The sequence below is a fragment of the Sinohyriopsis cumingii genome, chromosome 1, assembly GCF_028554795.1.
Source record: "Sinohyriopsis cumingii isolate HCF-2022 chromosome 1, ASM2855479v2, whole genome shotgun sequence".
In the NCBI taxonomy this organism is placed as follows: domain Eukaryota; kingdom Metazoa; phylum Mollusca; class Bivalvia; order Unionida; family Unionidae; genus Sinohyriopsis; species Sinohyriopsis cumingii.
In genome coordinates this window covers 26,734,848-26,753,207 of record NC_142961.1, presented here as the reverse complement: position 1 = coordinate 26,753,207, position 18,360 = coordinate 26,734,848, and the positions used below count along the sequence as shown (strand labels likewise).

General features: G+C 34.5%; 1 protein-coding gene across 2 annotated transcripts in view; it reads right to left on the bottom strand.

Annotated features, from left to right (window-relative positions):
• Positions 1-580: 580 nt before the first annotated feature.
• LOC149806580 (uncharacterized) overlaps positions 581-18,360 on the bottom strand; it is a 62,361-nt gene continuing 44,581 nt past the window's right edge. For both annotated transcript variants that reach the window (XM_089954927.1, XM_089954937.1), the window contains 5 exons: positions 17,372-17,482; positions 14,090-14,169; positions 5,759-5,896; positions 4,111-4,201; positions 581-3,216 (listed from right to left, as the gene is read on the bottom strand). In XM_089954927.1, the coding sequence (XP_089811053.1) occupies positions 3,178-3,216; positions 4,111-4,201; positions 5,759-5,896; positions 14,090-14,169; positions 17,372-17,482 (459 nt within the window). In that variant the 3' untranslated portion in view covers positions 581-3,177. The remainder of the gene's footprint in view (positions 3,217-4,110; positions 4,202-5,758; positions 5,897-14,089; positions 14,170-17,371; positions 17,483-18,360) is intronic.

Below are 18,360 nucleotides of genomic sequence, written 5' to 3'. Positions count from 1 at the left end.
GCAAATCCGAATTATAACAACTTTGTTCTGTTGTGTAACTGTTAAGCATAAAATAAATCAACATAAACATAATTAAACATACAATCCATTTTCAGCAAATGATTTTATAAACAAGCTTCATGAGACATAAATCCACAAATATCTGAATGAAAATAAAATTTAATTAGAACACAAAATGTGGTCTTTCCACATACAGATCCTCTCATTCTACAATATGACTGTTTTGTACTTAATTTCCTCCACTTTTTATATAATATCAATCATTATTTAAAAATGTGTGAGTCAAACCAATTAAAGCACTACGATAATAATATTCTCAGTTTTGAGCAAAAAAAATTCTTAACATGAAAATAAGACGCTAATCCCCACAACTACTAATTGTGTTCTTATCATTGTGGATCATGCCAAAGAAAATTCAATCTGTAAAATACTTTACAAAACAATATTCAGAAAGCAACATGAGTTATACATAGGTATTAAATGTATTCCAATGTAATAATACATATATGTGCTATACTGGAAAATAAATGTTTCAAAAGCATTTTTTAAATAAATGGAAAAATCACCAAGCAAAAACAAATACAGTTTTGATTTATTTTTTTAAAACAGAAGTGAGAATAATAACATAAATATACATGTTACAGATGTAAACATAAGCAACAGAAAAAAGGAAGTAATTTATAAAATCAGTTCAATGTACCATACCTGTGGTGAGGATAATCTGTGATCTTTTGATTCTTTTCATGGGGTATGTGAATTCTCTTTGGTTTTATGACTGCTACTAACCATGAATTTAAATTGCTAACAAAAAAGAATGGAACCATGACAGAAACAGAAGTCTTTTCAAGTCTGCACATCTCAATACCAACAGTATTGTTAGATCTTGCAAAATCATCAACAGGGCAGTAAAAACTACTGTAGATGATTCAAGTATCAGCAGGAACCAGTTACAAAAGTTGGTAAATGGTTAACAGACTTCCCCTCTCCTCTTCCCCTGTCAAAATTTGCCAATCAAAGCCTTTCCTTTAAATCAGGCTTTAAATATGGATTGAATATGTGAATACAATGTCTTACTCAAAGCCTTTCCTTTAAATCATGCTTTAAATATGGATTGAATATGTGAATACAATGTCTTACTCACAGACTTTTCTTTAAAACTGGCTTCAAACATGAATTCAAAATGTGAATAAAATATCTCTCAGTATTTTCTTTAAAACAGGCTTCAAACATGGATTGAAAATGTGAATAAAATGTCTCACAGCCTTTTCTTTAAAAGCAAGCATTAAACATGAACTGAAACATTGTAATACATCTACGTGATATGCAGCCAATGCTACACGTTTACCATAATTGGTTATTCTAAGATATAGTACATGATAATATTAATACCATCTTCACTCATATTTTATGCAAACACATTTGCAAACAAATATGAAAGCTGTTATCTTCCTCTAAAAGTTTAGGCATCTTAGTTTTTCATCTAAACCATTATACTGCTAGCGATAAACAAATTTTACACCCTGCATTTGAGTTACCCCTTATCGTTGGCTTGGTTCATATTGATTATGGCATGAAATAGCAGACGACAAAATAATCAAAGGTGGAATGTATATCTAAAGCTCATGAAAGTGAACATAGAAAATATCTTTGTGTCAGAAAGTACATCATTTAAGTTTCACTAGATTAAAAGCTGGAAGCTTTGATTTTGTTCTTGCCATTTTACACTCTGTACCATAGATGTTTCTGACTAAATAACAGGCTATGGTTTATTGTATTATGGGTAACCAATTAATGAATTTACTAACCATTTCAGTTCTAAATATTGCCTTTAATACCTACTTTAAATGGTACTATTCAAGGACGTTTTAAACTGAATTGGAATGCAAACATTTCTTCAACATTATCTAAAATTACTTCCCATTTCACTTTATCCTGTACAAGCACTGTCTGAAAGGTAATTTACAAATATACAAGAGGGTTCTCTACTGCAACACTAACAATTAGCAGCAAAGTCTATTATACTTTGAGTCTTCTTCAAAAATTCTGGAGTAAAAACCAAATATTTTTCATGGTGCATTTACAAGCTATGAAATTTTGATTATGAAAAGGCATAACAATCCAAAAGGAAATAAAAATGCAACAACAATGAACTAAATACAACTGGAAGGATTCAAGGAATATTTGAATAGCAAACAATCATATAGTTCTATCAAGTATACCTTCAAGGATTCAATCGCTAAAAGATAAATTGTTTCCGAGCAACAAAATATATATATACATATATAAAATAATGTACAGCAACATAATTCTTTTGTGAAAATTTTTAAACACAGAAACAAAAAAAAACTGCATTCTTTTATCACCTTTCTACACGCAAAAACTGTATCTCTTTCATTTATATTCCCAGTTAATAAGAAGTCAGTATAATTGTGGTTAACTTGAAATATTGTTTGAATATAAAATATGTCCATTGGTGAATGAAAAATTAAAATAAATGCTAAAATAAACTGCCTCACCAAATCACCTTATGAATAATGTCCAATAAGCTGTGTATAACAGATTCAGTGTTACATAATGTACTGTCAAAATGGGCTTGACCATGTTGTCTCATACCTTTTAAGCATGTAACTCAAACCAAAGGCTGGAAACCTCAAGTCAAATATGATGTTAGGAGTGCATCTAGTTCCATGAAATTTAGCAATTATGGCAAGAAATGCAAATGAAGAAATCCCCCAAATGGACTTGAATCTTGGCTGAGAGTGAGAACATGATGACCTGATCAGGGTCAGAGTTTGATGATTTCCTGGGCAGATCAATCCTGTTAATTCTACTAATGACTTCTAGCAAAAAGGTCAACTCCTGATATTTGTGGCTGTTCTGGGTTTACAATGTTTAAAGCCACAGTGTGTATAAGACACAATAAGACACAACTATGACAATTTATCTCTTAAGGAAGATAGAATGACTAAAAGCATCAAAATCTGTCTGGAGAATTAAACCTCCATATACAAAAATGTCCTGATACTTCAAAGATTTAAAAAAGTTTTAATATCATTTTAAATTTGTAAATGTATATCACAAAGTGTACAAAAACATTACATCTCTTTCACAGATGAAACAAAAATAAGGATTGTTGATAGGTATACTCTGATCTGTGCTTTCCCTTGTTTGATAGTATTACACAAACAGTTCTCCATTGGCTATGGGATTCTGAGACTGAAAAAAGACATATGTAAATTATTATGGTAAGATGCCAATATTATGATCAATATTATTTTTTCTCCCAACAAACCCAAACCCCTCTATTGCAAAAACTGCTTTGGTTTGTGACAAGTTTAATTACTATAATGCCCACAGACCTGTAGACCATTACATGCTTATGTTGCTGTTTTCAAATTCCTACACCTACTGAAGAGCACCTTCAGATTGGGGATAAAATAGCATCATTTTGGGTACTTTTAAAAGGCAGTTTCTTTTTGAAATTCAGTGCCATTACAAGATTGTGATAATATAAGATAAAATTATAAATTGTATGTGCTAAGTTTCATATATTTCATTTTCTTTTAATTGGATGAGAAAAAATGAAATGGGAGATAAGTTAACCAAAAAGAATAGATCAGATAATATATTAATATTTATGTATGGCTGTTCCATTTAAAAATACATGATATCCAGGGAAGGGACTTTTATAAAATATATCCCAGAACACTCTTTTTATTCAAAGAGTTTAATATATGACAATGAAACAAAATTCTAAATTGCATCTATGGGTGACTACTCCACATTAAAATTGCAAAGTATATTTTACTGGAACAGCCCCCATGGACTGAGGAACAAAATGCAAAGGAGCAATCACAATCAAATGATGCACAATATAAAATGAAACTTTTGTGAAGAAAATGAATACTGAATTGTGTGTACTACATACCAGAAACAAAACTTGCTGATACAATATGTCCAATGATATCTGTAAAATCACTCATTAAGTGGCATGAAAGTTGAACAACATGAACTAAGTGTCTGATATTTTAAAGATCATCCATGGTCATTCATGTTCATATAGGGAAAACCAAAATATGTACATAATTTCAGCAATCTTAACATAAATACCTTCATTAGGAATGACAGCTGAGAGAGGATGGACTCTGCAGATGGTCTGTCTTCCCCTGCATACCTCCAACATGTCTTCATCACTCGATACCTGTTATTTGTATTTTAAAAAAAATTCATTTACAGCTTATTATTTTGTTAAAAATAATGTATTTATCTGTGTACAGTGTGTGATTAGTACAGAACCATATATGTCATTGCATAATGTGCAAGAAGATCAGGGTCTATATGATCACATAATGTGTAAAAAGATATGGATCTATGTAATCACATAATGTGGAAGATGATCATGGTCTGTGTTATCACATAAAGTGTTAGAAAATTAGTGTCTATGTCATCACATAATGTGCATGAAGAACCAGATCTATATCATCACATTAGGTGCAAGATTCAGGTCTACATCATCAAATAATGTGCAAGAAAATCAGAGTCTATGTCATCACATAATTTGCAAGAAGATCAGGGTCTATGTCATCACATAATGTGTACAATGATCAATGTCTATGTCATACCACACAGATACCATGCTAAAAAGATCCAATCCAAGGCTAAAGTGCTCAATAAAACAGGGCCCATAACTTCTTAAATTTAGGACATACCACACAAGATACCATGCCAATAAGATCCAATCAAAGGCCAAAGTGCTCAATAAAACTGGGACCATAACTCGTTACATTTATGACAAGAAAAAAATACAATCTGATTTTTTTTAAAGTATCATATTAAATTCAAGAAGTCCTTCAAAAGTTATTCAGTGGAAATAAAAGGGCAAACTTGATAAAAGTCAAATTTGGTCCATAGTTCTATATAATTTTAAAGGAAAATGGTAAAAAATCAAACTTGATATAAGTCTTTTATTATGTAAAATATCAGACCAAGTTTCATATCCATTAGGTTTATTAGAATATGAGTTAAAGTTTTAAGTGAAAGAGAAAAGTTTTAAGTCAAGCTGGGCCATACACTGTAAAATGTACTGAAAATGACACAAATCAATCTTGACCGAGGTTTTCTTTTAAACAAAATTTGATTTTATCCCATTAAATACTTCAAAAGTTATTCAGTCAAAACAGAATGGAAGGGCAAACTTCTAAGTCAAACAGGGGTCAAAACTCCCTAAAAATCTGCCAGAAACCAGTGAGAATCAAACTTATGCTAGGTTTTCTCAATATAAGGATTAAATTCAAGTGTGATTTAAATTTATGAAGTCTTAAAGAGTTATTGTGCTTAAACAAAATTTGTGACAAACGTGAGTGATGAAATTGTCTCCTTGGAGTTGAGTGCATTTTATATAAAGATACATGTAGTACAACTCAAAATCAATATCATCCAAATGTGCTACTAAAATGTGTCATTTATCACATTAGGGATTTCATCATGTTAAAAAGTTTTCTGCTTTATGTAGTTTTGCTATGATAAATAACAATGGAAATTTACTAGTGAGATCATGATTATGTTTGCCTACATGTGTGTGATACTGGCTACCTTTTGCATAGACATATTTATAAAAAAATTCTATCAAGACAATAAGTTTCTGAAGAGGTATTGCATATGTTATAAATGAAACTGAGAACCCTGATTTTAATTTTACATCAGTACGTGTAAGCTCTATGTTTGGAATTTCAAAAACGAATCACAAGTTTGGACTTACAATCTGATGTCACAATTACGAGGCTTCTTTGGTCGCAGTCCCTCCTGTAATCTCATTTTCAACATATCTGGTTCAATGTTGGTAAATGGTTCCAAACCCAGGTTAAAAATCTCCCACAAAACGAGTCCAAAGGACCAGCTGCAGTTGAAAATGAAGTAAAACTAATTAATCTGCTATCTTAAATAATTTCACAACAAAAGTGGAACATATTTAGCAACTTTTTAATCAAAAACAATTTATTAGTGAGAAATATTAATATCAAAGATTTTTAAGATTTAGACCAGCATCCTTATTACTGATTTATTGATTGGTTTTTACTAATGATCACATCTATCATTATCTATGTGGTAATCAAGACCAGTGATGTCTATGTGTGTTCTGAAGATAGTAGAATTTCCATTGGAAAGAGACAAATTTCTTGTTATTGTGATAGGATGGAATGAAAAACATTGACCTTACATATCTCAACTTTCACTAGTTTCAGTAGCCAATGTAAACATAATCACACAATGTAAACATTATGATACAATGTAGACATTAAGATACAATGTAGACATTATGATACAATGTGAACATTATGATACAATTAACACATGATACAATGTAAACATTATGATACAATGTGAACATTATGATACAATTAAAACATGATACAATGTTAACATTATGATACAATGTAGACATGATACAATGTGAACATTATGATACAATGTGAACATCATAATACAATTAAAACATGATACAATGTAAACATTATGATAGAATGAAAACATTACGACATGATGTAGAGATGCACAAAATCACCTAGTCTAAAGAATACAAAATGAAACTAAAAATTTCAAATTGAACGAAAGTTTGTGAAATGTTAAATATAGATCACAGTGACCTGCTTTTAAGATGAAGGTGTAGTTCTTATCAAGATTAATCCACTCTCCAAATTTCATGTTTCCAGGTATGTAAGTATTATACAGCAGCTGAAACACCAATGTGGTTATGAGCATAGTACAAAAATGTAGCTGTTGGGGAGGGGGTATTAAAACAAATTTTATTTATGTGATTATGTGATACTTACTGGTCTCTGTTGCATTGCTTACCTATTCTGGGACTAAAATACCCTTGTCCAAGCTCACAATCATTGATGCACCTTGGATCCCATGCTGTGTTACACACCCTCCAAATCTGGAGGACACACATTTTATGTGTGTGTGTGTGATTTGGATTTTTAACGTAGCTTTAACAATTTTTCAGTGATATCACTACGTTGTCTGCAATGTGGCAGTTTATAGTGATGCCTAGCACTGAGGCATCATGCCGCAGACATGTAGCATGATGTCCCACCCAGTCACATTATCCTGACACCAGGCTGACCAGTCCTAACACTAACCTCTTAATGCTGAGCACCACGCGAGGCAGCTGTTAGTACCATTTTTGTAAGTCTTTGGTATGACTCGGCCGGGGATTGAACCTACAACCTACTGCATCCGAGGCAGACGCTCAAACCAGTAGGCCACCGGATCAGTGACACATTTTAAAGGGAAAAAAGAAAATTATAGCACATAATGCGCTAGAAGTGTTAAAAAATCACAATCTCATTTGCTTCAACAGTTTTGCCACCTCAACTTTGTCGTCTCCACTGTACTATCACATTTTCCTTAGACATCAACATTATTGCAACAAACATTTATCACATAACTCTGAAAACATTAATATCTGGTTAAACTGAATTTTTCATTAAAGATCTTGCTCTACTTAATTTTAACTCATTACTATCAGCCTTTATTATAGTAAATATGTCTTTAATAATTACATTTTTTTTCAAATTAATAAATCATTAATTAAAATGACAAATTGTGTATTTGCATAAATTTAGTATCTTTTGTCATTAATTCAAACTCAATAAATTAATTATTCCATGTTGCAGGTGTGATTTTAAGTGGTGGTCTGAAATTGAGTATGGAAACCCCCCAAGTACAAACTGGAACTTTTGCCAAGGACTGAATCTACATGTATGGAAATACTGAGTACACATCACAAAGCTGGAGCATGTGAATACAAACACTCCAGATGGAAAATAAAGCTCCAATAAATTTGTATTCTCATGTCATTATGAATGAAGTGTTGGCAAAACACAAGATAGGTCGAAAAAAGATCTGTCAAAATCTTAAATAATTATCATAGTAAACCATTACACCACTCCCTCGATAACTTGTGCCCTGATAACTCGCAAACCCACTTATAACGCGGGGTCAGGTGTGGATCCCATTTTGTAAACCAGAAAATACCCCAAAAATTGATCCCTATTTGTTGAACTTAAAGAAAATCGCGATCAAAATTGGTAATGGAAACTTTGACGTATTGCTCGTTTTATCGTTGAAAACAGTAGATAGGACCTGGAAATTTTAATCAACACTATGAAATATCAAGTTTAAAAATAGGTCATACAACTTTTTTACATTTTCTTTCCAAACGACATTCCTAGTACACTGCATTTAACAATATGTAAGGAAATTGTAATCAACGAAAATGTCACTTACGCCGAGTGGAGGTAGTACTTTAATAAATAAATACAAATTAAATAAAAATTTTATATATTGAAATTTCTGTTCTAGTTCTATCTTTTAGTTCCTTTTAAGTGTAACTGTCATAAATGCAATGTGTCCTCTTGTAATTAAACATAAAATGAGTCATCTACCATAACAGCTATGTCCGCAATCATTTCTCTGAGAACCTAATTAAGTGCCGACCGTGTTTTGATAAATGACATCTGGAAGTGTTTGCTGTATTGTTGCATTGAATTAAAAGCCTCCTTTGTATTACTACGTTAATTATGTCCATTAAATCAAATAAAGGACGTGGAATAAAAGAAAAGTTAAAAGGCATGAAAATCATACAAACTTAAAATCTAGTGGCACCGGTCGTATGTCGAGTGAACTCACTTCATTTGATGAATTGAACACTTATAAATGTTATTGTGTAAGTAACATAAACTACCTTCAATTAACCAACTCTTTCATAACTGTGATCAAAGATAACAAGACAGCCAAGCAAAATGAATACTTTGTAAAATAAAGAGCTTGATTTCACAGATTGTGGGCAAGCGCTTTTCAGAGAATTCGTGAACTGGCACTTAGAGATATCTCAAGCATGATAAGAAGTTTCATTATTATTTCCAATGAAATCACGACATCAATATTGTACTAACTGAACAATACAAAAATTGAGTTTTGACATAGACAATTGTCTCATGAAATAAATGTCACGTGCTTTTGAAAAAAAGGAATCTTGTTTGGTGGTGTATCAAGAGTTAGTCTAGTTCCCTGCTCTGTCGACTCCTGATTTGGCAGGATAGTATTAAACACCATTATGGGAACCAGACTCATCAAGAAAATGAAAGCAGTGACGTAATACACAGATATTTTCGCGTACACGTGATGGTTGTTGAAACCAGTTGGAACGATCTTTCACATGTTGGACATTTTGAAAATAAATGTTATGTAAACAGAATAATGAACTTCACTAGAAAAAGCGTGTTATTAAAAATTATTATCGACATGACTGTAAAATGAGGATTCAGTCAATAAACAGCCCAGTTCCTTAACGCTCCCCCCCAACCCCGGGTTTTCTTGATGTCAAAGCAATTTTTTTCAATTTTTAGAGGCCCTCTGTAGCTTGTGCCCTGCTTATAGTGTGGTCTATGTTTGAGGACCCCATTGTGCACGAGTTATTGAGGGAGATATGTACTTTGAGTTGATTGTAATGTTTGTACATGCAGTGTTGCTAAAGGTCTAATACCTGTGAGAATGGCTGTAATGGGAATGTGACAGTGGACAGCTGAGATTCTGTTCCAACAGTGTATCCATACACTTTCTACAAATGTGGGAGTGGCCACAAGGCACAAAAGAAAAGGCCTCTCATGCATTAATCAGGCAAATATCAAGTTGTAGACACTTTATTCATATATTTTCTTGACATTTAAAAACAGGGGGACACAGGGTCAAGATTTTAGGGACAATGGACACTAGACAAACCCTTGATGCTGTGCTCAGTGTGCTACACTGTTTGTAATTCCATCTTGATGTGAGAAAGAAAAGTTCCAAAACATCTAGAACAAAAAGAATACAGACCCAGTCAGACTTCCACATCATCGGTCCATGCTACTCAGAATATATCTAAAGACATTAGAGTAGGGTGGGAGGAGAGAGTCAGGTAGGTATTAACAATTAAAAATAGTTTTACAACACCCCACAAAAAAACTACATATTAATACCAAAAATACTTTATCAATCACTACTGCTTTGGTGAAAATTTGCCAGTTCAGAAGGAGGCTGATGGCTTGAAAAAGATTGTACATTCACCCCTACTAAATGCAGGGAGCAGATTGGGTAAGCTTTTGTACCAGAACTATTGAACCCAAGGAAAAAAATGCCTTTGCTAAGGTGTATCAAAGATCAAATCTCAAAAGAGAAAGTAATGTGTGACCATCAAAACATGACACTCATAAATCCTCCAGTGATTAATGCTTAAGATTGGCCCACAAAGTAGCAACAGCCCTAACTTCATGAGCATTAATTATTGAAGAAATGGGCCATCTCAGTGAAGGATTAATATGCCCTCTTAACAGAGAGAACAATTCACCTGGAAACGGTGGATGCCAGTGGAGCCCTTAACAGGTATGATGAGATGCTGTCAACCATTCTGAGGTGGCCAAATAGAACTGTAAAGCCCTAAATTGGCAGAGGGGTCAATCTTGATCATCCCCAGCAAAGACAAGACTGATAATTTGGATTGTGTTTGCAAAGGAAATAAAAAGATTCATAATTACCACAAAACCATAAATAACCTCTTACTTTAGCTATGGCACTCATTCTTCTACAGATGTTAAACAAAGCAGGAAAACAGATTTCAGAGTAAGGTTATCAAATGAAGCTTCACCCAAGGGGACTCTTTGTGGCTATTGTGTATCAACCAGTTGTCAAAATAATGAAGGATCCCCAGACCCCTTAGATGAGCAGCAGCTGCTCCCTTCACCTTGGTAAAAGCTCAAGAAGCTGAGGCTAGGCTGAATTGCAGAACTCAATTTTTTTTAAAAACCAATGAGAAGGAAAATTAGGATGTGAAGGTAGGTAACCTGAAAGTCGATACCCAGTCATCATGCCTAATAGTGTTCCTGACTAAGGTGTTAGGTGCCATCTTGAACGGTTCATCCTGAAGAAACTTGTTTAAGATGGAAAGGTCAAGAATAAACCAAAATTTCCCATCATTTTTGGAGACCAAGAATATCTAGGAGTACAAAGTCAGTGACCAATCGGTTTCCACTCTCTCTACTGTGCCCTTCTGTGGAAGAGTGTGCACCTCTTACCCTAAATGAACCAGCTTTATCTGAAAAAAATGGACAGGTCTTTGAAAACAAGGATGCTCCTGGAAATGAAGCTGTAGCTCTGTTCAAGTATTGAAAGGACCACTGTAACTTCCCAGATGCCTGACCAATCTTCTGAAAAGTTGATTAACGATGTACCCAGAAAGGGGAAATGCATGGCAGGAGAGGGACGAGTCCCCAGGGCCTCCCCAACCTTTATTACAGAAGATATACAAGTCTGCAAACTGTGTGACCTTTGGCCCTTCTGCTTGCCTCATCTAAGTAAAGATAGGTGAGAGAGAGAGAGAGGCTTGAACAGGAGAAGCCGCTGGGACTGCTGAAGCTGCATCCTCTTAGAAAACTTGGAAGAATGTCCCAAGGGATGGCCAGGATGAGCAAGCTTCCTTGCTGTTTTTGGGCCAGAGAGCCTGCAAGGGAATGGTGTTGTTGGTCCCTTAGACTCTAAAATGCCACAGACAGAAAGGAGATTTCAAAAGAATGTTCTGTCTCCAAAGGAGCAGCCCTAAGAAAATTCTTACTGTGATTCATTATGACTTTTGATGTGTCCAGAGCAATATCTCTGTGGAGGTTGTGAAGCTCTGCCAATAGTACCATGTATATAGACAAAGCATGCCTCGACATTTTGGCTACTGTCAAGAATGGCATGCAAGGCCATGATAATGAGTGTGATGGCATGCAAGGCCATGACAATGAGTGTGATGGCATTCAATTCTATGATGAGTGTGATGGCATTCAAATTTATAATAATGAGTGTGACAGCATGTAAGGCTATGATAATGAGTGTGATGGCATTCAAGGCTATGATAATGAGTGTGACGGCATTAAAGGCTATGATAATGAGTGACGGCATTCAAGTTTATAATAAGGAGTGTGACAGCATGCAAGGCTATGATAATTAGTGTGACAGCATTAAAGGCTATGATAATGAGTGTGATGGCATGCAATGCCATGATAATGAGTGTGATGACATGCAAGGCCATGATAATGAGTGTGATGGCATGCAAGGCTATGATAATGAGTGTGACAGCATTAAAGGCTATGATAATGTGTGTGATGGCATGCAAGGCTATGATAATAAGTGTGATGGCATGCAAGGCCATGATAATGAGTGTGATGGCATTCAAGGCTTTGATAATGAGTGTGATGGCATTCAAGGCTTTGATAATGAGTGTGACATCATTCAAATTTATAATAATGAGTGTGACAGCATGCAAGGCCATGATAATGAGTGTGTAAGCCTTCAGCTCCACCACCTCTAGCATCTTGACTGGGAATCCTATAGAACATTTTATGAGGACAAGAATGCTTTCTGGTAGAGACTACCCTCCTCCTTTTTACTTTGCTTGTCATCAGCATACAATGTAGGTCCATGGCCTGCAACATCTAAAGCCAAGGCATGTGCATCTATAGCTCCATGACGGGAAAGGAATATTCACTTGATCTGAACAGGATTGATCTGTAGAATCAAGATGGGAGGGTGGGGGTATTAACCCTTTCCATGTTCCTGTACTGATGATGGGACTCCACTGACCAGTGACCAGTGCTAAAAAAATGGTGCCTTGTTGACTGGTCAAATATGGGTCAGACAATTCTGACCTAATGAAGCGGACCTCCTCTGAACTTTATAAGCAAGGTCAATGCTCCCCCATTTCATACTGATGGTAAGGGGCAAGGTATAACATGATTTGAGCACCACTAGACAAATATGGAGCAATAAATATCTCAAATCTAATAAGAGAGCTTTGAATAACATGCAAATTTGCAAGGACTGAGGTTACTATCATTTCATCAATACAGAAAACAGATTAAATTGCGAAAATGTCCTTTGAACATGAAAAAATACAAATTTTCCACAAGAAAGTCTGCATATATCTGACACCTACAGTCATCCATGATAAAGGGGAAGGGTATCCCACATGGATTTATGGCATGGGAGTTAAACTGAATCAGTGTTCTTTGTGTTCAAAACATTCAGGAAAATTCCATCTAATGGAAGGATGGAATAATGAGATTGGATGAAAGTCCTTTTGTATCAAAAGAGGTAAGCATGACAACAGTGTCAGATAATGTATTACTCCAGTTTAAAAAAGGCCAGTTAAATGCTAAAAGTAGAGCACAATGACCTTCTTTAATTGTAAGGGTGCAGTACTAATAGGGATGCATACAATTACTGAGTCTGATGATTCTGACATGAATTGTTCTGAAACTTAAATTAAAGCAGTGAAACATGAAATATGGGTTTCAGTATAAATTCTTCTGGTCATTAACCACTCGAGATAAACTTCATGTTATTGTGGATTTGCTTTTGTCTGTCTGTCTGTCAAAATTTGTGGGTCTTACAGCTGCTTCAAACCATGAATTTTAAGTCAAAATGTAAAATTCTATAGGCACAAGTCATTTCTGTCTGAGAATACATGCACAACAAAAAATACTGATGAAACTCTCGCAATGCTAAACTGCAAATTGGTTAGATTTTAAATATTATTTTATTCTAAACAAGGACCTAATTTTAATGAAAAAAGAATACCAACTGACTACTATACCAGAACAAATTATGTCAATTTCAAATTAAATATGATACTATGGAAATGTACATGATGACAATCTGTATCATTGTCAAAGCATTTCTGGCATAAATTATATACTATATACATTGAATCCTATTATCTAATGGTACATTACAAACTTACAGTCCTATTATCTAATGGTACATTACAAACTTACGGTCCTATTATCTAATGGTACATTACAAACTTACAGTCCTATTATCTAATGGTACATTACAAACTTTCATTCCTATCATCTAATGGTACATTACAAACTTACAGTTCTATTATCTAATGGTACATTACAAACATGCAGTCCTATTATCTAATTGTACACTGCAAACATCGAATCCTAGTATCTACTGGTACTCTGCAAACAGTTTGTCAAATTGCAAACAATAAACTTACACATCAGAATGGAGTGAAAATTTGCCATACAGAAGAGATTCCGGTGCCAACCATCTGTGATAGTCATCTGGCAGTGTTACCTGAAATTTTAAGTTCCTGATTAAAGAAGCTACATATTCTTAAGGTCTTACAGTATGCTAACAATTTAACAAGACGTTTCAAGGAATTATGTTTTCCCTGCTCCCCTGCCTGGTACAAATACATGTAAGCTTTTACTTTCAGAAGACCTTGACCGTAACTTTGCCAGATAGTCAATGGGATGGTAGAAATGAATGAATATCAATGGGGCATGTTTACTGATTCCACTACATTCCAAGAATGATAGTTACTGCTTCCAGTGTTTGGGACTTAGTCAACAAGGATCTCTCAAATGAACTGACTTTCTACTGTTCAAAAAGAATTTCCAGGAATTAATGATAAGACGATTTCTTTTTTTTAACTGCTGAGTGCTGAAACCATCTGTGTAATCTTAAGCAATAGGACTTTTGAATTAGCTGCTGTGACAGTCAAACCAAAGAACAGATCAGCACCATTTTCATTTAGGTCAAACCAGGGACCATTAGAAGTCTTTTGGTGAAGACCCATATCATTAAGACCATCCATTCAGAAGAATTAGTGACAAGATTTTCAAAATGTTTATTGTGGCAGCCATACTGGATGTCTGAGAGAGAAACCATTTTCATTTATGACCAACTAGATATCACAGGAAGTCTTTTGGTTAAAACACTATGTTGATAAGATCATCAACTTTGAAGAAGTAACAATCACAAGATTTTCAAGATGGCCATCTTGGTGGCCATACTGGATGTCTGATTAGCACCATTTTCATTCAGGACTAACTAGACATCATAAGTCTTCTGGTGAAAACCACCTCTCCAAATGACTTTCCATCAAGGAGTAGCAACTAAAAGGTTTTCAAAATGGCTGACCAGATTTGAGGTCAGATTAGCACCATTTCCATTTATGACCAACTAAATATCGTAATTATTCGGGTGAAAACACCACGCTGATATGACCTTCTATTTAGATGGAGTATCAATAGCAAAATTTTCAATGTGGCTGCTATGGTGGCCATAATGCTGTTAGATCAGAACCATTTTCATTTAGGACCAACTAGACATCACATAATGTCTTTTAATAAAAACCCTATGTTGATATGACCATCCATTTAGGTGGAGTAGCGATGACTGGTGGCTATAGTTGATGTCCAAGCAGAACCATTTTCATTTAGAATCAACTAGACATGATAAGAAATCTTTTGGTGAATATGCTTTGCTGATATGACTCTGTTCAGAATGAGTAGTAATAAAAAAAATTCAAGATGGCTGCTATCACAGCTGTACTGGTTGCCAGAATTCCACCATTTACAATTAGAACAAACAAGACATCATATAAATTATTTTCGTGAAAAGAGAAATAACAAGATTTTGAACATAGCAGATATATTGGCCATATTGGAAATCAGATCAGCACTATTTCATTTGGGACCAATTAAACGTCATAAGAAGTTTTTCATTGAAACCCTATTCTGATATGACCATCCATTCAACAGCAATAATAAAACTGTCAAAATGGCTGACTTGGTGGTTATATTAGATGTCTGAGCAGCAATATTTTCTTAAATGTATGCATAGTTTCATGTCAATCAAGTTGAGGAGGAGTAGCCATAACAAACTTGAATGATGGGCAGAAGGGCATCAAAATTGACTAGCAGAGCTAAAAATGAAAAGTAAAGTATAGGTTGGAATTTATTCAGTGTGACACTGTCATTGTGATTACATCAGTTTCCACAACAGAAAGCCTGCAAGGCCAATTTAAGGCATTAAAATTTCCTTTGCTGAATACCATTGTACATGGGCCTATTATTGTGATTATTAACATGGTATAAGCATTTTTATTTTTCTCAATTAAGTAAGTGACAGACAACAAAAACATCATTTTACATACCATTTTTCTCTCAGTTCACAACTCCAGGCTTTGATAAAAGTGAAGTCATACCAAGTGAGGTTATACCAACGTCGTAACTCAAGACTTTGGTAACAAATGAGGTCATATCAATGTTATTAATGATATGATATCCACAATATTTCAAGTTGTGCGTTAAGATTTTAATTTGCAAGAGCAAACATCTTAAAGAGCAAAAACACATTTATTCACTTCAAAGCAGGGTTATTTCTTTCTTGATACTTATTCTTATTCTGTTCAGTTCTGATTCTTGATACACTGTACTTGTTATTCATTTTATACCCAACAGTGACAAAATTTTCATAAAATGTAAAGAGTTCAACTATAGCATACAGAGCTACCACTCAACAGAGGAAACATTTCATCAAAGTACAATAGGGAACTGCTGTGTCGAGAACAACCACTCAAATGAGAAATTTTCATCAAAACAACCACACAAAAGGGGAAATTTTCATCAAAACAACCACTCAAAAGGGGAAATTTTTATCAAAACAACCACTTAAAAGGGGAAAACATTTCATTAAAACAACCACTCAAAGGTGAAGCATTTCATCAAAACAACCACTCAAAATGAGAAATTTTCATCAAAACAACCACACAAAAGGGGACATTTTCATCCAAACAACCACTCAAAAGGGGAAATTTTCATCAAAACAACCAAAAATATATTCTTGCAGTCCTCACAGGTACCATAAATGGCAATGCCATTTGGAGACAAACATAATCCTGCTGAAATTTTACATGATGGTGAAATATATGTAAGCAATTGCTGGTAGAAATAAATTTATACCTTTTAGTACAAACATGGTATCTTATATAAGTAATGATTTCAAATGAAATTTCTCAAGAAATTAGTTTGACTAATCTATTGTCCACCTCTGGAAGCAAAAGAATAACATTTTTCCAAGTTCTACAAATTTGAACCAAGCAGCAGTTAAATAAATCATGAATTTCGCTGCGATAAATCACTTTCTTCATAATTTTTGGGACAGACCTGTGTGCAACTGATAACAAATGGTTAAATCTAACAATGCTGAAGAACAGTGTGAAAGACAAATGAAGTACAATGTGTAAGACAAATGAAGCACAATGTGTAAGACAAATGAAGTACAATGTGTAAGACAAATGAAGTAAAATGTCTAAGACATATGAAGTACAGTGTGTACGACAAACGAAGTACAGTGTGTAAGACGAATGAAATGTTTTTCCCTTTTACACTTGATGTAATCAATTTTTAGAATTTGGAAAATATTTACTTTAATTTCTATATAATTATTTAAAACTTTTCACTGCTGAAATCAGAATGTAATGTCTGACCTGTTGATCTGAAATGTTGTCTGCTTGCTGTGCCCACTCTAGGTCTCCAATCTTGGTGACCATTTTCTTGTCTATATATATGCTCTTTGCTCGCAGCAACCTGTGCAGGATCTAGAACAAACAACAAAGTTTAATTACAAATTAATTCTTCTTAAATCCTAAATTTTTATTCTTTCTTATTTCGAACATATTGCAAAATCTTACTTTAAAAAGAAAATTGTAAGATATGTACTAGTTCAAACTTGCTCTTCAACATATACATGACTACCTTATATATCCATCTGTAAGTCAGATCCAAGTGAAAACTGCATTGACCTAGATCTGCCATTGCATAATTTGCTGACAGAATCTGGGTCTATGCAGTTTGTTAGGATTAGTTAGCAGAACAAACACAGACCATAAACTTACTGCACATTATGTGATGGCACATCAGGGTCTATGTTGTTTGCAAGTTGGACCTGACTTATATGTGGGTATTGTTGTTGTTGTTGTTGTAGGGTCTAACGCCATTTTTCAGCACATGATAGGCTATACATGGCGGCCAGTATTAATGGTGGAGGAAGAACCCAGGAAAGAACCACTGACCCACGAGAAGCTACTGGCAAGCCTTCTCACATATCCACATTAGCCGAATCCAAGACTCGAACACACGCAGATAGAGGTGAGATGGCAGTGATCCGTAACGGACAGCGCTTTAGAAAACTCGGCCACTCAGGGCCCCTATATGTGGATATATGGCACATCAAGGCCTATGTTGTTTGCAAGTTGGACCTGACTTATAGGTGGGTATATATGGCACATCAGGGTTGATGTTGTTTGCAAGTTGGACTTGACTTATATGTGGGTATATATGGTACATCAGGGTCTATGTTGTTTGCAGTTGGACCTGACTTATATGTGGGTATATTTGGCACAGCAGGGTCTATGTTGTTTGCAGTTGGACCTGATTTATACATGGGTATATATGGCACATCAGGGTCTATGTTGTT